The following is a 20,225-nucleotide window of genomic DNA, read 5'->3' as shown; positions in this document are numbered from 1 at the left end:
TCAGTGGTGAATTGTAGGGAAAAATCTGGTAGGACTAGAAGTGGTGGGCAAGTGACAGCCTCTTTCAGCTTGAAAAATGTAATCTTAGATTCCTCACTCCAATGGAAACTATCCTTTATGAGCATTCTGGTTAAAGGGCTAGCAATCTTCTCATACCCATTGATAAATTGTCTATAGTACCCAGTCAAATCCAAAAATCCTCTCAATGCCTTTAGTGAATTAGGTAGTGGCCAATCCCTTATCGGTTGCAATTTTTCTAGATCAGCCCTAACTCCTTGGATAGAAATCAAATGCCTTAGATAAGCAATTTCCTTGCATCCAAATTGACATATTTGGATTGTTTGGCATACAGTTTGTGGTGTTTCAGGGTTTCTAGGGTCACTTATAAATGTTTTACATGCTTAGATTTGGTCTTGCTATATATCAAAATATCATCAAAGAATACAAGGATAAACTTTCTCAAATAGAGCTTGAACATCTCATTCATAAGACTTTGGAAGGTGGATGGGCCTTAGTTAGCCCAAAAGGAATAACCAAGAACTCGTAGTGACTCTCATGGGCCCTAAATGCTATTTTGTGTATATCAGTGGGCTTAACCCAAATCTAGTGGTAATCGGACCTCAAATCTAGCTTAGAAAAAATAACAACCCCATGAAGTTCATCCATCAACTCCTCACTACATGTGTCGGGCCTAAATCTCACACCAATGGATAAAACCTAACCAGGCCCATTGAACGAGCCCTGTGAACCGGATCCTATGTGCAGGGGTAGAGCTATCAAGGGAAACCAATAGCCCACCTCCTTATTCATAAGAAGCCCATTGTGAAGAGCACGCCAACGTGCTCACAGAGCGAACCTGTCCTTGTCAGGAACCTCAGAGGGCATGCCGCATTAAATGCGTTGATGCACCCACTCAAGAGGGCAAGTCTGGGACAAGCGGGAGTGGTATTGAGGCCTAGAGGGCTTACCAAATTAAATGTGACGACAAGCTCTCTTAGGGAAGTACAACTGCCAAACTGTCAAAATTAGTAGGTGAGACTCCTGCCGAAAGCGAAATACAAATAAGGAACAGGGGGAAATCTAGAGGTATGCCCATACTCTCTCCTTTGAATGATAGAGAAAATCTCTTTGGTGGCAATTGACTTAGGCATCGGAGATGACCTCTAGCTAAGGAGGCCTAGCCCATCTTACTTTCTGATTTCATGTACAAGCAGGGTCACCCAGAACCAACGCGGGCACATTTGCTGGTGTGCAAAACATGTTCTTAACAACAAGTATAGGGAATTTATCTTTAATTATGGTCCCATTTAGTCCCTGTAGTCCACACATAACCTCTATGTCTCATTTGCCTTCCTAACCAACAATATTGGGGAAAAGTACTAACTTTGTCTAGGTCATATCACCCCCGAGGCTAACAATTCTTGAACTATGCTTTCTGTTTCATCCTTTTGAAAATATGGGTATCTATAAGGTCTCATTCATATAGGTTTGGTGTTTGGGATTAAATTGATGGCATGGTCATAGGTTCTAGTAGGAGGAAGGCCCTTAGGTTCATCAAACACCTATGTATACTGCTTTAGAATATTCATAACTGCTGTTGGAGTCTCACTAACCACTTCTAAGTATTCTCCAACATCATTTTCTAGTACTTGTAGGATTATCCCTTTTTTCTAACTTGTTAAACTTGTTAAGGGAGCTCTCCTCAATCAGCTTGAATGCTACCAGACCTTGCATTTCAACTGTTTTTCCAGCAAAAGAAAACCTCATATTCAACCAAGGAAAATTCCATAAAACAGACCCCAACTCTTAGAACCATTGATTCCAAGTACCATGTCACAGCCAGCTAACACCAACACATGTACCTCCACTGTGAATGTAGTACCTTGAATTTCAACTTGGACCTTAATGCACTTCCTTTCACTGAGAATCAACTCCCCACTTGCTACCCTCACTCTAACATTCTCAACAAAGTTAAGTGGCCATTTAACCTTCTCTAACATTGCTAGATTCAAAAAATTGTAAGTGGATCCAGTATCAATTAGGATAGAAACCCATTGAGCCCCAATTCTTCCTACTACCCTCATGGTTTTTGGGTTTTAAGAACATGTTAGAGCTTGGAGAGATATTTCAAGGTTCCCTTGGATTATCTTTTCCATCCACTGCTCCTACTTCTTCCTCCTTCTTAGCTGGAAGATCTTCTGTGCTGCCTTCCCTTTCCTTTTCCATCAAGACCTCTTCTAAAAGATAGAGCTTACAATTATGACATTTGTGACGAGGACTCCATTTAGCATCATAGTATATATAACATAGCCCTTTTTCCCTTCTCTCCTTCATTTAGTGTTGGTTTATTTTCTGAATTTGTAGGTTGGGTTTGGGTACACTCTTGCTGATTTCCCTAAGGGTAAGTTGGGTTTCTTAAGTATTCATGGGTCATGAGAGTAAGCAAGACCAAATCTATTGTTTTTCTTGGATAGGTTTACATTTTCCTAATGTATTTTGGCTAAACCATATGCAGCCGTCAAGTTTGGTGGGTTAAATATCCTAACTGGGAGTCTATTGTCATCCCTCAACCCACTAATGAAGCCACTTAATTTATAAGGGTCAGATAATCGCCTTAGTCTATTGGATAGTGTTTCAAATCTAGGGGTGGGCAAGGGGCCCCGCATCCTCTCTGCCCGCCCACCTCCCACCAAGCGATCCCAGTTGTCAGATGCGGGGTGCGGGCCCCCCCACCTGCACCTGACCATAGACGCGAGGACAGGTTCACCTGCATTGGGCCCCATTCGTTCGCTTAATATATATATATATATATATATATATATATATATCTTTTAATAAGAAGATTTTGTTTTGAGGCTTTCCCCAAAACAAAGTCTTTTTTTATAAGGTTCTAAATAAAAATCCCCCCGGCCCTTCCTTAGTACATCAAATCCTTGCGTCTGTGTGTGTGTGTGTGTGTGTGTGTGCTGGTTTCATGGCAACACCGTCGCCGTCGTTGTCTCTCTCTCCCTTTCTCCGTCAACTCCAGTCGATATCTCTCTTTGGTTGGTGTTTGTTCACTAGTTTATTGAGCCATGGCCGAATTGCCAATGATTTTTGACATTTTGGTTGGTTGATTATGGAAGACCAAGGGCCAATCCACCCTCCGACATGCGGACGGGGGGTGGGGTCGGAGTCTCGGGGCAAAACTCCACCCCCCCTTCCCCCAACCATGCAGGGGTGGGGTTCGATACCCTTGTCCAGGGGATGCAGGTAGCACACCTATTCAAACCTATCTTTGTACTCCTTTACAGTCCCATTTTGCCTAAACTAAATAAGAGATTTCATTTGATCATCATAGGCTTTCGATCCAAATCTAACCAACAATGCCTTCATAAATGAATCCTAGTAAGCCATTTGCCCTAACTCCTCTAGGTCTTGAAACCATATTAAGGCTCTACCCTGAATGTGAAATAATGCTAACTTGATTTGATGTTGTGACAAGGTATTGTGAATGGCAAAAAACTTGTGTACCTTATAAATCCAACCAGCTGGATCTTCTCCATGGAAGACTGGGAAGTCCAGACTTACTAATCTGGCCTGCACCCCACCTCCATGCCCACTAGGGCTATTGTTCTGATTTCTCCTCTGCAACTCCACTGTCAAAGCTGATAACTGATTAACAATGGGATCAGTTTTCCTTTTCAGTGCTAGCATTTTGGTTTCCAAGTTTTGATAATAGAGAATCTATAGATTTTTTTAGGGCATTGAGCCCATCTTGTAGCTGGTTCAGTCTAGTGCCCTCTGCCTTTGCATGTAATTAGTAAACATAGATACCAATGTCTCTCTGACACCAAAGTCACAAAAATGCTCTCTTCGAGGATAACTCCTCCAAATGATAGAGAAAAGAAAAATGGGAGAGAAGAAGACAAGATAACATCTATAACATTCCAGAATAATTCTAACAAATCATTGCCTCCAGTACATATACTCTCACGCATCCATAAACGAAAAACAATCATAACTCCATTGGCCAGTTTGAAAATAAAAAGGCTAAAGCAAATACACGTGAGTCTCTATATCATAACTCCGTCCCAAGGAACAAGCTCCCGGCCCACTAAGACAAATATAGAATAAAAACGTAACAAAAGAAATGAAGTAGTTGGAGGCCCATCAACTTGGCCCGACTCACCAGCCATGTACTTCAGTTGAACTACGTTGACTAACCCTCAGTAGTTAATCCAAGTACACAGAACCCTTCCATCCCCTCTGTCCAAAGCTCCCTCCCTCTTCCAATCTTCTTCGTGAAACCCTAAATCTAGCTTGTGACATCCCTCCATGCCATTCCCGTCCCTGACGTTGAAGCCCCCGTCCCTCATCTTCTCTCAATACCCATTTCTTCCCCCAATTTCTTCACTCCATTTTTCCGCTCGCTCACCATCCATCTGTAGCTCCACCATCATCGTTGACATGCCTCTCTCTCTATGTCAACTACTACCCTTCATTCACTTTTTCCTCTTTCTCAACAATGTTTTAATTTGCATTGTTCTTCAACCATCATCAACCTTTCATTTCCAATACTGAAACAAAAGAATGGGAATCGCACCTGAGGTTTTCATTGTTCTCCATTTATTCGTCCAAAATGGTCTACACAGATGGCTAAAATCGGCATACCTGGCAGCAAGCGGGGTTGTGCAAGCGAACGACTCTCTGCCTGGCGGGTTCGAGTTGGGAAAGTGGGGGAGGGAGACTGGCGTGCGGGAAATGGAAAAAAAAAACCTTAACTGACGTGGTATGTAAATGATCAGACTGAGAAGACAGTTTCATTAACAACAGACAAGGAATATCTATTTACAACAATGCAACGACAGACATTAGATCGTAAATTTTTGCCACCATCACAACACATTCCGCTACTGAACACAACTGGTTTCTTCTACACAACATGATTTAGTACATGAGAGAGAGAGAGAGAGAGAGAGGTTGGGGGGGAGTGAGGAGAAAAGAGAGGAATACCACCCCATGATTCATGAGCATATTGAGGTGTGCATCACAAATAAAGTTGCCTACATTTTGTTGCTTCAACATCGGATGGACAGTAAGGGCACTTGAAAGATTTTGTGCTGTTCTTCGACATCTTCATAATTGATTGCTTGCACAGCACATGGCCACAAGGCATCAACATTGGTGGGTTATCGTCAGTCGATTGCTCCTTGGACACTGGACATACAAAGACGGAATGGAACTGAAATTCCTTGTCCAACTCCACTGGCACAGGCAACTGCTTCATGGTTTGCCATTCCTGCTTCTTCCCTGCCATCACATTCATAAACTTCAAAAGAGGTGGCAACCCCTGGACCCCTGCTGCTATAGTCACACTTAACGGGCTCTCAAAAGAGTACCCAAGAATATTGCAGAACTGTTTGCTCAGCTCCTCAGCTAATTTCTCCCAGTTAGTTGGCGATATTAATGCAGAGTATGGGGAGCTATCAAGTCTTCCAGTGAAGAGAAGACAGGCCATGAGCTTCTGTAATTCAGCCATGTGGTCGGAAGAAAAGGGAGTGAGGTGATTTCTGGCATATTTCAGAGCTTCATTTCTACTTCCCTTCTTCAGTATTTCCAGAAACTGCATGCTGTGAAGTCTCAGAACAAGGTCTGATCCATTTTGTTTAAGTTTATCAGAGTTGTTTGCTGCCCAGTTCAGTGCTGGCTCTAGGTTCCAATGCTTCATAGCTTCAAGTATCTGAAACATTTCCAAAAATGAGGATTTCATAGAAGCAGCAGGTTCTAGTTCCCTGGCCTCGCTTATGAAGCAGTCACCAATGTCAAAAAAACCGTGTCGATAAAAATGGATGGCAATTATCTGGTTCACCGTGTGCACGTCGAATTCGATGTTTCGATAAGCCTTAGCTATGTCTGGATTGAAAGATTTCTCAATAACCTTTGCATACTTGCTTAGTGCTATGTTCAGCTCCTTTTGGGTACCCTCCAGCTGACTGAGTGGAGCAATATCTTTTAGTGTGGTTCGAAGATCAGAAAGGACATGATTATAATCAGAAAGGGACGGCTGTATTTTCCCTAATGCCTTCTCAATTTCTTGGATAATCTGGTCAATTACTTCTTGACTTTTAGAACAGGACAGCTTTTGTTTCTTTGCAACACGGTCAAAAGCATCTTTAATACTATTCAGCTCCATCTTCCTGTTAATCACCCTATCAGAAATTTGTGCTGCAGAACACCTGTAGGAAAGATACAAGGATTCATATGATTGTAATATCAATGTATCAATCAGGGATTCAGGTTATACTACTCCAGTGCATAAAATGAGGAGACTAGAAGCTTCGCAAAAGCAATTTCAGAAGAAAATATTTGCTTCTTAGAGGGCCTGTACTGTATCAAACCCTAATTGATTGAAAAGTTTTAGGGCCAGTACCAACATGCGAGAAATAATTACATCGAAAAACTTTAAAAGCAACTTTCAGAAGAAACGAAGATGGCAGTAACTTGCAGCCATTTCTGCCACAAAGGAGAGGGGTGATAATGGTCACTATCTCCAATTAAATGTATCATGTTAATCAAATCATTAAAGAACATATCTACTGCCAAAGAAAAACTACAACAGAAGTGGTCGTGAATGAAGACAAAGTTACAGCAGTCATTTCATGGAATAATAAACAAACCAGACATAAAGAAAAAGAGATTCAATATGAATGCCATGAAAGCAATCAGACTCCAACCCCTATGTGTGATTTGGGGCTTCTAACAATACCCTTATAGATTCACTTATTAGTAAGCATAACATCAACAATAAGTAATGATTAATCATTTATACAAACTTCATGATATGGAGTAACTCAGCCACGAGGCCCATCAGTAGGTGTGTGATTGTGGTTTTAAATTGAGGATGTGATTGCACTAAAGGCCAACAAGGCCCCTTCCCTGCTGATTTTCCATTTTAGATTAAAAATAAGGCAACAATATTAGCTTATAACTTTGATTCCGATTGTGGGACATTCAACAGACATGTTTCAAATCTGAAAAAAAGAAGCTTCCATGGGCTGGCTGGGAGATAGCACCATGCTCGGATTGACAATTCAAGTCCCATTCATGTAGGCTTGTTCACTGCAATTCCCAATGACAGCAAAAGTACTACTAATTTAGTTGTCCCCCCATTTTTTTTTTTTTTTGTCATTCATTTTTCCAGAATTCCCTTCATTCCTAATTACAACATTATGCCTTGGCCAGATCAAAAGCAACACAAGCCTTAGAGTGCTTCAATCTATTTATCACTTTTCATTACCCTTTTTCGTTTCTTTTCTTTTTTCTCGTACACCAATCACCTTTCCCTAATATCGACTACTTAATTCTCTTTTAAGTGCATTCTGCATAAACCTCATGGCATGCTAGAACTCAACGAATTTTCTACCATATTTCATAGCAGAAAATCCTATGACTCAGATGTAGATAATGCAGGACCCCACCTATCAGAACATTTATAAAGCTACAGCTCCTCACTTACTAAGTTTTATAACTAAAATAACTCCAGCTGCAAGGATAAATAAAATTAAACATTGGTGTATTTTACTGATATTATTCTCACCAGTACTTTTTTTTTTTTTTTTTTTTTTTGATAAGTAAGAAATTTCATTGATCGAACAAAACTAGGCAAAGCCCATGTACACAAGAAGTATACAAAAGAGACACCTAGTTACATTCTAGAAAGTTGAAAAGATAGCAAAAAGTCATGAACATTCCCTCCCTTTAAAACTATAGCAGAAAGCCATTGAACCAGAGAAAGTACAAAAAAATTCCATAATTCCCCACAGCTCTCTCCTTGTTGTTGAAGCACCTCTCATTTCTTTCCATCCATATACACCACAATCAGCACAAAGGAGCCATCCTCCAAGTTGCAGCCAGTGGAGGGCTATGATGATGCCTATTCCAACATGCTAGGAGCTCCACCACACTCTTGGGCATAACCCAAGTCAACCCGGCTCTACTAAATATGTCATCCCATCCCTTGCCACCTTGTAATGTAGAAAAAGGTGGTCAATCAATTCACCATTGTTCTTACACATATAACACCACTCCATTACAATCATCTCCCGTTTCCTTAAATTGTCAACCATCAAAATCTTTCCTAAAGCTACTGTCCAAGTAAAAAATGCAACTTTGGGAGGCATAGGAACTCTCCAAATACCCTTCCATGGAAACGCAATGGGCTGATAATTTGTCAACACCTTATAGAAAGATTTAACAGAAAAATTTTTACTCCCCGAAGGTTTCCACAGCATTCTATCAATCCCATTACCTCCTATCCTCTTGGAATAAAGCAAGCTGAAAAAACCTGCTATCTCCTCAACTTCCCAATCCTGCACATTTCTAGAAAAGATCATATTCCAATGCACTGTATCATTGGCTCGACACAGAACATCTGAGACAGCGGCCTGCTGATTTCCAGCCAATCTGAAAACACCTGAAAAAACAGAAAATAGAGCTCTCTCACCACACCATTCATCAAACCTCATCAAACCAGAACCTAATTCTTGTGCCCTCTCCAACCTCTAAATTGATGTGTTGCAAACACCTTCCACCCCTTTCTAATAAATTTCCAAAGACTCACACCATAAGACCCCCTACGCTCCTTGGAACACCAACTCCCCCAATCACAACCATACTTCCGACCCACAACCATTCTCCACAACCAAGTCCCTTCCAATTGGAATCTCCACAACCACTTTCCTAATAGAGTTTTATTAAAAGTGATCAAGTTACGCACCCCCAAACCTCCCAACTTCTTCGGACTGCACACTTTTTTCCAATTCACAAGATGAAATTTATTTTCCTCACCCATGCCACCCACAAAAAGGCTCTACATAATTCTTCAATCAGATTAGCCACCCCCACCGGTAAAGGAAACAAGGAAAGAAAGTACATGGGAAGATTGGAAAGGGTACTTTTGATGAGAGTTAATCTCCCTCCTTTTGAAAAATAGAGCCTCTTCCAGACTGACAAAACTCCACATAGTTATCAATCGGTAAACACAAATATCCGAAGCATCTAAACCATCCAATGACTGCAGATATATGATGTGCAGACTCGAATAAAATTTTCTTTTTTAGGTTCATTTGTTCTTCCTTTAGATTGCTTTCCACACAGTCACAGGTCCCACCCAAAATAATCAGAAGAGCATCTGGGAAAGCTCCTAAGAGCAAACACGCATCATACGGAATCATACCAACCCTATAGTGGAAACCCAAAGATGCTCAACAAAATATAAGTTGTCTTAAACACTGTAGGAGTTCAAAACAAAATTATTCTAACACTCATCAATTAGGTGTTCTCTGAAAACTCGAAAAACTAAACCTACAGTGGAAATTCAAAGAATCTTAAGATTACACAAATTTCAAAACAAACTAATCTCAACTATATTAATGACAGGCTACATAAATTTACTTGTCATTCGCAATGTAGATTTAATTACAAAGCCATGACATGTAAAGCACGTGCATATCAATTAAACCAGTTGCCTGCTTTCCGATCCAATACTCTAAATTAGAAGAAACATTCCAATAACTATCTTAGTTTCAGAATGTATTCATTTTGCAATCATAGATTTTAAATTTCAAAAGCTATTCACGGTTTTTATTTGCAAGAAAAGTCAAATCCTATACTCGTTCACTCAAACTTCGGAATTAAAAGGAAAAAAAGAAAAAAAAAACTCACTTTCTAAGCTGATTAAAACAGTTCCTTCGTCAATTGCTTTTAACTGAGTCGTATTTAAAAAAAAAAAAATCATATTCATCGCACCGCCAAAAATAACTGAAAAACTAATCATATGTTTACTAATAATTGATGAAAATCTTATTGGACTAACAGATCAATAAGATTTTCAACCAGGCCAAAAAAAAAAAACCAAGAAATAAAACGAATCGAGTTTTAAGAATCAAGAAACCAAAACGAAATATTGAATTCAAATTCAAGTAAGTTGGAAACAAAAGCAAAGTATGGAAATATGAGATTCAGGAGAATGCCACTTGAAATTCCAAGATTTGAATAACTGTGTAGACGCAAATGTTCTAAGAAATAAATTTCTCTGCAACAAATTCTACCAAATATTCTGAGAGAGAGAAAGAGAGCCGTACCGGAGAGCGGAGAAGCGAAGTGGAGAAAACCGATTCGGGCAAGGTGATCGGAGGGTATCTGGGAGAGAAACCTTTGGAGAAAGCAACGCCCTAGACGCAAGAGAGATTTGTCCGTGGATTTACTAAAATCGTTATTTTTTTTTTTTCTATAGAAACAGTAAACTCTTTATTAATGCATCTCATAATTGTATTTCATTTAAAAACTAATTTTTATATAAAATAATTGTAATGTGAGTCTGTCACGTCTATTATATATATAATATAATATATATTGATGCATGTGACACCTAATATTATATTTCCTGCATTTTTATAATTTTCTTTACATACAAATCACGTCAGATTATTTTTATCCAAAGATATAATTTGGACCGCTTAGTATATGGGCTGGGGCCCATCCGATTGAATCTAAAAAAAAATTAACGGATACGTGAAAGCGCACTAAAAATTCATATAAATTATTGACAAGTTTATCGTACAAAATAGAAATTTATTTCTCTTTCTATTTTATCCTTTTCTTTCCTCAGTCAACCAGGTTATCAAATGATTGTGGCCTTTTATTTTGATTTTGATTTTTTACAGAAAATGAAAGTCTTAATAAATGGGCCCATTTGAATACAAAATCTCATCTCATCTCAACTTATCTCATTTAATTTTAATTAATAATTTTATTACTATTCACAAATTATCACTATTTATATCATCTTATCTTACTGTCCAAACGAGTCTTCTTATTTTTTATTTAAAAATAAATACTCCATTAAATTTTATACCTTGTAAAAAGATTTATTATTTCTCTTTTTTTGCTAAATAAGATTCAATAAGAAAGTGAGAAATACACAAAGATCAGTCTACATAATAAAAATAAGAAAATTTAGATAAACTTTTCATGAGGAATACTATACATCAGTCAATATTTACTTTCACATCTCATACCTATAGCTTTTTCATACTCTCACATCCCATACCTATGACTTTTTCATAAGGTGTGAGGATATTTTTTATAAAATGTGAGATGTTTTTCATAAGGTGTAGGATGATAAATAGTGACTGATGAAGAGAATTTTTTATTTTCCATATTTGAGATTCAACCATTGTGCAACGTTTTTTTAGAATTTACACATGAACCTCTTACATCACAAATTGTCTTTGTAAAGTTATTACATCTTGAGATTTTTTTTCTCTTATTTTTTAAAACTTCGAATTAAAAAAAAAAGTAAAATTATAATAACTTGTTTTACAAAAATTCAAAAAAAAAAAAACAAAATAAATAAATAAATAAAGAGTTTTGGCAGGGAGGATAGTCCTTCACCCCACTGGCCACCCCACGACCTCATGGATGGCCAAATCCTACAAAGCGTGGTCGAAGCAAGTTAGTTTGGTTGCCACTAGGTGTTCAGCCCCCTTGGAGACCGAACCAGGGTCATATTCGGCCACTCATGGTGGTTGAAGGAGCGAGATACTTCCAAAAATATTCAACACGTGACTGCCTTATAGGATGACACGTTTGCCATTCATTAGGATAGACGAAATTTAGTTTCACTTCCTCTTCTAGTATAGGTTTGGGAGCCCTACAGACAGAAGGACTAATTCAAAAATTGCATAATGGCCAAATCTCAAATATGATCAAATACAGGAGATTTTCATCCAAATTTTTCTAAAAAATAAATGGGTAGACTACATCAATGGAAAATGGATGATGAATATTATTAAAAAAATGCTAGGTTTGTAAAGAAAATTCTAAAAACAATTTTACAAATTGACATGTTTGATATATAAAACTCCTTTTTGTAAAGTTAAAATAATATATCACATCAAGCCAATCAGTTTGTAAGTTTAGTTTCGTAAAACCTCTTCATAAGCTTAACGCTTCTCAAATGATTAGATAGTTTGGAATTATGAATGATGTGGTACTCTCATCTTATCATACAATGGCACGACATCAAAATACATGACATCCTATCATAGAATAAATGTACCACGTACTCATATTCAAATACTAGTGAATAATTACTCATCCATCGAGTGATTTTGAAATTGCCCATTTGAATAAATTGTGGTTGAGGGAGTTTGTCGAGCTGTTAACTTTCCCGACAATCTAAACTCTTCAAACGCGCGCGCGGGCGCGCACATATATATATATATATATAAAGTGGCTATCTAACAAAAATTCTTGTTTTAACAGATTTTATTATTTTCCATTAAAGTTAACGCTTTTTTTCTAAATCAGTCATGCCTTCTTTTATTGTCATTTTAATAGTAATTTTTCGTCTTCCATTCTGCTTCCCAATTTTACCCCTGCAAATTTGTAAAGGACGGTTTGCTCCTTCTACCGTTCACTACCTCAGCGAGTTTCGTGAATTCTTGTTTTAATGATTTTTATTGTTTCCCTTAAATTTAATAGACCCCATTAATGCAAATTGATTTTTGTGCTGATTATTAAATTGCTTGCTAATGGAAAGAAGCCGGCTAGAGAGAAGTCAGACTTTCTCTATCTAGGAGGTGTAAAACTCTTCTACACTTACTGTTGCTAAATTTTTGAGTAATTATTTATTTTACAGAAAGGTTTTCTAAACATCTTGGTCTGCTAAAGCAATCCTCAGTTTCCTTCCAACCATCAAACACTTCTACGTAGATTTCATCTTCAGATGGATATGAACTCACTGATCCTTCAAACAAAAGCATTGTCTTGGCATGATCTTAATCTTCAACCTGATCCAGAGATAGCAAAAGCTACTTCAGACAAAATCCTAATAGGAAGGTTAGTAGCTAATAGACCCTTGAACAAATATGATATTCATTCTAGTATTAAAGCCTCTTGAAACTTCATCCAAAACTTTCTCATAGAAGATATGGATATAAAGAAATTTATATTCACGTTTAGAACATCTCAAGATAAGTTCAAAGTGCTTAATCAAACCCCTTAGAATATCAAAAGGCATTTGCTTATTCTGAAACCATGGTCCTCGAGTGCATCTCTCCATGAAATCAATCTAAATCTTGTGTACAAATTCATGGATTTCCTCTGGATTACATAACACTCAACAATGCCAAAGAAATTGGGAAAGCAATTGGTAACTTGATCAAGATGGAGGAAGATCCTCTCTATGGCTTAACTTTCCGAAAATTTATAAGAATTAAAGTTGAGCTAGACATCACAACACCTCTTCAACAAGGGTTTATGATGCCAAGACTCGGTAACAATGAAATCTGGATAGCTATCAAATATGAAAAGTTATCAGACTTTTGCTATGCATATGGAAGACTTGGACATTCCCAAATCTTCTATGGTTTTCTAAGCTCACCACCAACAAGACTAAAGTTTGGACCATAGATCAGAGCAGAGTTTAATAGTAATAATGAGAATAGTCAAGCATTTCATCCAACAGATAGTGGGTAGTACGAAGAAACTAAGCACTTGGAAAATTTTTCTTCTTCGGTCTCTACTATTGGTAACGACTACAAGGGAAAAGAAATCATCCAAGCAAGTAAACAACAGGAAATCATTCTTAAGGGCCAGAACAGATTTGCAAGAGATCATATAGAGAGAGTATCAGTCAACAAACCGGATTTCTAGAAATTGTTTTCATCTTCAGTGAGTTCAAAAAGGTCTTCTAGAAATTTCATGAGAGAAACCTCAACAACGCCTTGCATCTACAGTGATCCAGGATCATTAATTCTTCCACCAAGAAAAGTTAATTTTTTCATTGTTCACCCAACCACTGAATCAAGCAACCTTACCTCAAATCAGAAAATATCCCTTTTGTCTTCTGCTTTAAAGACGCAGGTATCTGATGCATTTACTCCATCGGGACAAGAATCTTCTACAGCCATTGAGTCAATGAAATATAGTCCACCATGGAGATCTCAATGGCAGCAGGTTTATTCGGCTGTGAATAAATACAAATCTCAAAAGGAAACACATGGGCTTGGCTTAGGAATTGGGCTTGGACTTCACCAATCTTTTCTTATGGAGCCCACGGGTACTTCAAGTTCACAAAGGGAAACAAGACCTCTTTTTATGGATTCTCACATTTAATTTCTAAAAGGCCCCAGGCATCATAATCAGATTTAAGCCCATTAATTATTCAACCCCATGCAACAATTACGGAATATTCAAGCTTCAACCCTTCAGCTCCTTGTGAAAGCTCCAATTTCAATCTTCATTGTTCACATGATTCAGATGACCTTCCATCTCTCAATGTGAAAGCAACTGTTCCATGCAACAGTCCCGAAATTCACTCCCACGAAAAATCAATGGAATTCCCTCCAAGCCAGATGAATACTCTACTACTTGAAGAATTAAATCCTCATTGTGAATTCAGCCCCATGCAACTTGACCCAACAACATTTTTATCAGATGATCCTATTCACAGTGAAATTAGTCCTAAGGCGACTCTCCCATGCAAAAGGAAGCAGATTGTTGAACTCTCTGAGGCACCAAAAAGAAAGTCTCAACGCATTATCAAAGTGGCGAAAGTTGATCCAAGTGAAGGTAAAATTCTAAAGCAACAAACTGATGAAGCCTCAATGGCTTTAACTCTTATGGAAATGCATGCATCTTTGGGGAAGGAAAAAAAATCAAAAGGAAAAGCCAAATTCAGCCCTTATAGCAGACCACCAGTACCCTCTCAAGGAAAGTCCAAATCAGCTAGCGAGGCAAGCTTAAAAATGCCTCTAGCAGCCAAATGAAGACAATGGCATGGAATTGCAGGGGATTAGCAGTCCCAAAGCAATTAGAAACTTAAGGGCTAATATTAGAAATTATAACCCGGATGTAGTTTTTTTGTCGGAAACCTTGGTGACGAATGATCGCACCATTTCTATTGTAAATAGTTTAGGTTTCCATCATTTTGTTCATGTTCTTGCTGCTTGTAAAAAAGGGGGACTGTTACTTTTGTGGAGACCGGGTGTAGAAATAGAACCTGTAAATATAAATATTAATGCAATTTCAGTTCTAGTTTACTCTGATCCTACACATCAACCTTGGTTGATTACTTTTGTATATGCACCAACCCAATGGAGATTGCTTTTTTCAGATGCTACATTGCAACACCTAGCATCATCAGCTTCAGATCACCATCCAATTTTGTTAGCTACTACGACTAATATTCGTCAAGCTCCATCTTTCAAGTTTGAAAAATTCTGGACCCGTGAGCCATTAAGCCATCAAATAATCAGTGAAGCATAAAGTAAACCTTATTTGGGTAATCCGTCTTGCAGCTTATGCAAGAAAATCAAGTCTACTAAGGAGGCTCTCAAAATCTGGAACAAGAATCACTTTGGGCAAATCAACCAAAATATAAATCAGATAGAAAATGAACTTCTCGAAGTACAAGGTAATCTTATGACTCCTTCCAATCAAGAAAAAGAAAGATTCTTGCAACATAGACTTCACAAGCAAAGAGAATATGAAGAAATCTTATGGAAGCAAAAATTCAGACTCACTTGGCTTACTTCAACGGATCTCAACACCAAGTTCTATCATTTGACAATAACCATCCGAAGAAGAAAAAATGCTATTGAATCAATCAAACTGGCACCAGGTAATTGGTTAATGGACCTTACTGTTATAGAGTCTTCCTTTATTAATCATTTCAGAACTATATATTCCTCTTCAAATCCAAGTATTCCGACTCAACTGGATAGCCTCTTTGAAAAGCAAATTTCGGATATAGAGAATGAATCTCTAATTGCCATACGAGAAGAAGAGGAAATACTAGAAGCTCTAAAACAGATTCCTAGCAATAAAGCTCCAAGGCCAGATGGAATGACAGCTCTTTTCTATAAGCATTATTGGAGCATTGTTAAAAAGAAAGTTATATTGGCAGTTCAGAATTTCTTTAGCGATGATCAGCTTCTTAAGCAGATTAATCATACCAACATTGCTCTTATCCCAAAGACGGCAAGTCCAAATATCCGAAGCCAATATCACCCTATCAGTCTCACGAATGTCAACTATAAGATTATCACCAAAATCATAGCCAACCATCTTAAAATCCTACTCCCAAAAATCATTTCTCCACTACAGACAGCCTTCATCCCGGGTAGAAATATTAAGGAAAATACTATCATAGCCCACGAGCTTTTTCATCATCTCAAAAAAAAGACAGGCAAAAAAGGTCTGATGGCGATTAAGCTAGATATGGAAAAGGCATATGATCAGGTAGAGTGGGATTTTCTCTTTATAGTGATGCAAAATTTGGGATTCAATCAAAAATGGATAAATCTGATTAAAGAGTGTATAACAACAGTGTCGTTCTCTATCCTCATCAATGGTTCACCAAGAGGCTTCTTCAAATCCAGAGAGGAATCAGGCAAGGTGACCCAATATCACCATTTCTCTTTATATTGGTCACAGAGGCCTTATCTAGGATTTTATTAAAGGCTGAAGCCCAACAGAAATTGAAAGGGGTTCGAATTAGCAAACACAGTCCAACAGTGTCACACTTATTAGTTGCAGACGACACAATCATATTTGCAAAGGCCACAGAAAGAAATGCTCAAAACATTTCAGAGTGTCTTACAAAATATCAAAGCTGGTCAGGACAAAAAATCAATATGAGCAAGTCTTCACTGTTTATCACCAGAAACACAAGCCAAGCAACAAAAACAGATATTTCTCAATGGTTACCTTACAAATCAACATAAGCTAGAATGAAATATTTGGGATTGCCCACCTCCTTCAGTAGAAGAAAAAAGAAAACTACAGTGAAATGCTGAGCAAAGTGAGGAAAAAATTGGAAGATTGGAAGTCAAAACTATTAGCCCAAGCTGGCAGAATCATGTTAATCAAATCAGTAGTAAGTACAATACCAACATACCATATGAGTACTTTCCAGCTACCAAAATCAGTCTGCAAAACTCTTGATACAGCCTTCAAAAATTTTTGGTGGGGATTCTCAAAAGACAAAGTTCATAATTTGACACTCAAGTCTTGAAAATCTATCTGTCAACCTAAAAAAGAAGGAGGCATTGGTATCAGATTGATGGAAAAGATGAATCAAGCAATGCTAGCAAAAAAAGATGGGAATTAAATGGATCTAGAAATGACTTGTGGTGCTCTATCCTAGCTGCCAAATATTTACAAAACACAATATTTTGGGAGGCTTCGCAGAAAACATCAGATTCGTGCATGTGGAAATGAATACTCAAAACAAAAAATTTACTCAACAGAGGTCAATGCTTCCAAATTTATAATGGAGAATCAGTAAATATCTGGCAGGATCTGTGGGTTCCCTCTTTGATAAATTTCAAACCACAGCCAATCCAAGGTATGGATCTGGAATATCCAACTCTCACAGTATCAGATCTTATAAATATCAATCTCAGGATTTGGGATGTTCTAAAAATGCAAACTCTATTCGATGAGGAACGCATCTCAGAAATACAAAAAATTCTAATTCTAATAAGATCATATGAGCAGGATAAAGTGGTTTGGGCTTTAAACCACAATGGGAAATATTCAGTGAAATCTGCATATCAGGCAACAATAATAGATCAAGTTTCAACTCAGCAAAGTCCTTCAATGACACTCTTCAAGCCAATGTGGAGTTTTAAAATCCATGATCGTCATAAACTACTGATTTGGAAACTTCTTTGGAATATTCTTCCTACCAGATCTAGACTTGCTTAAATCATTCCTCATCAAGAAACAGAAGAATGTATATTTTGCAACCACGAGAAAGAAATTTTAATGCATCTTTTTGTAGAATGCCCTATTAACAGAATATTGTGACAACAAAGCAGTTGGCCTCTAAACCTTGCAAATTTGCCTATTATTTCTATATCAGATTGGATTCGGATGATCATTTATCCGGAAAGAGAATTGGAGCTTCAAAAGGAGAAAAAACACAACTTCCAACTGTTTGCAGTTATAATGATGGAGTTTATCTGGAGGAAGAAAAATGATGTTGTTCATAATCACACTTCTCTATCCATTGAAGAGGCAAACCTTCAGCTCAAGCACATCTATAAAAACTATAAAGAAGCATGGAAGGGAAAACTATTTCAGCAAAGCAAAGAAGAAAAATGGTATCCCCCTTCTTCAAACTATTAAAGCTTTTCTTTTGATGCAGCAATGCATGATCAGTTTTCAGTAGTCTCAGCAATACGAAGAAACCATAATGGAGATATTCTGGAAATCATGACAGAAAAGGTACAAACCACTATCCCTTTAATTGCAGAAGAAAAAGCAGTACTGCTAGCAACCAAGATGGCTTCAATTCATAATCTTGCGACAATAGAAGGGGATTCTCAATTGGTAATTGCATCTATTGAAAACCCATATACAATCTCGTTCTGGAACATATCAACAATTATCAAGGACATTAAGCACATATCCAAAAATCATCACGGTTGGAAATTTGCTAAAATACATCGATCTCAAAATCGATGTACGCACTCAGTGGCACAATGGGCAGCTACCAATCATGTTTTTGGAAGCCTACCCTTAGATAAAATTCCTAGTTGTTTTCTGTATATTGATAGTGGAAATGATTCTCCTTAAACATTATATCTTTTATTATCTATAATATGCTTGCTTAGGAAAAAAAAAAAATTGCTTGCTACTGGGCCGGTTTCAATTATATTTTTTTTCTATTGATTTTGAAAACTTACTGAAACAAATCACATGCATTGATCGATCTCTTTGTGAGGATGGAAAATCAAAATAGGGTTTAATAGAGTAAAATAATATATAGTAAAAATAAAATTAAGTTCCATAATTCAGAAACCAAAAACAAATTTAAACAACAAAAATATACTTCACACAAGTCATATTATTAAATCAGGAATTTTGTGGAGCCATGCATTGATCAACTAAGAAACAAATTCATTACAAAAAATCTGTTTATTTATGATAAGTTATTTTCTCTAAAAATGAATCTATTCTCTATATTATAAATAGTTATTTTTTTTGTAAATAATTTATCATAAATTTTAATTTAATTAAGAGAAAGATTGGTAAACATATAATCGATACTTTTAATATTCAAACACATTGAATGAATAAATCTAATCATATATTTAAAGTTAGCATGATTTATGGAAGTTTTTAGAAATTGGGGAGTGCGGATATATATTAATTAAACTTGGAGGCCTGTAGACAGGCGGGCAAGTTGCTTATTCCTTTCGAGGTGATCTAGGTCCACTCGCAAACCATCATCTTTCCCCTCAAAATTAACAATTTAAAAAAAAAAAAATCATAACACCCAAATAAAAAATTAGTAGAGGAATTTTTTAAAATAATTAGTAGAGAAATAGTTGGTAGTTGCTTGGAATGGGGAATTAAGTTTGGCAAATAGTTTCTAAAACATTTTTTGTATGTGATATTGAAATATGCTTTTGTTAGATTCCAATTTCATAGTATATTATCATTTGATTATTTATTTAATTGAGTGTAGGAAATAATTGTTATTTCTTTATTTCATCTTGCTTGTGTAGAACAGTATCCAACAGTTAAAACAATCATTTTATTCATTAACATAATGAGAAGTAGTAAGATTCTGTAAATAATTTTCTCAAAAAAATTTACAAACGAAGATAAATTAAATTAAATTAATAAATTAAAATTTGCAACCCATGGCGGTAAATATTATTTTATTAGTAATAAATTAAAATATTTACAAAAGCATTCATTCTAAAAATTGATTATGATTTAACATAGAAAGCAAAATTCTGGATAGAGGCGAAGATAAATGTGATTGACTTGAACCAAATATTTTATTACATGTCATGTGTTGGCTGTAATAAAGGAACTGGATATAAATACAATAAAAGTTTCGTTTGTATATATTGCAAAAGCCAAGGGGTCTGCAAAACACAGTATGTATTTTACAATTTTAATTTATAATTGATATCTAATTTAATTTAGAATTTAACACTATTAAAATTTAAAATAATATATTCAATGCATTTAAAATGTTATGGCATATGTTGAACTGGACGATAATACTAGAAAGCTAGCTGCTACTATGTTTGGTTAAGTAACAGAAGAGACATTTGGTTGTTCAGCAGTTGAGTTGATGGAACATATAGAAGAGATATCTTTTGAAACTTTTATTCAGAAATTGAGTTTGATTATAATGAATTAATTAAAAA

General features: G+C 36.7%; 1 protein-coding gene across 1 annotated transcript; it reads right to left on the bottom strand.

Moving 5' to 3' along the window:
• Positions 1-4,780: 4,780 nt before the first annotated feature.
• Positions 4,781-10,277, bottom strand: LOC121260332 (protein RMD5 homolog). Its single transcript, XM_041162161.1, has 2 exons — positions 10,125-10,277; positions 4,781-6,218 (listed from the first exon to the last, which is right to left on the bottom strand). The coding sequence occupies exon 2, from the start codon at positions 6,173-6,175 to the stop codon at positions 5,030-5,032; it is 1,146 nt and encodes a 381-aa protein (XP_041018095.1). The 5' UTR covers positions 6,176-6,218; positions 10,125-10,277; the 3' UTR covers positions 4,781-5,029.
• Positions 10,278-20,225: the final 9,948 nt, after the last annotated feature.

This window comes from Juglans microcarpa x Juglans regia, chromosome 4D (assembly GCF_004785595.1).
Source record: "Juglans microcarpa x Juglans regia isolate MS1-56 chromosome 4D, Jm3101_v1.0, whole genome shotgun sequence".
Classification (NCBI taxonomy): domain Eukaryota; kingdom Viridiplantae; phylum Streptophyta; class Magnoliopsida; order Fagales; family Juglandaceae; genus Juglans; species Juglans microcarpa x Juglans regia.
The sequence above is the reverse complement of the archived record's forward strand: the minus strand, read 5'-3'. Positions and strand labels throughout refer to the sequence as shown.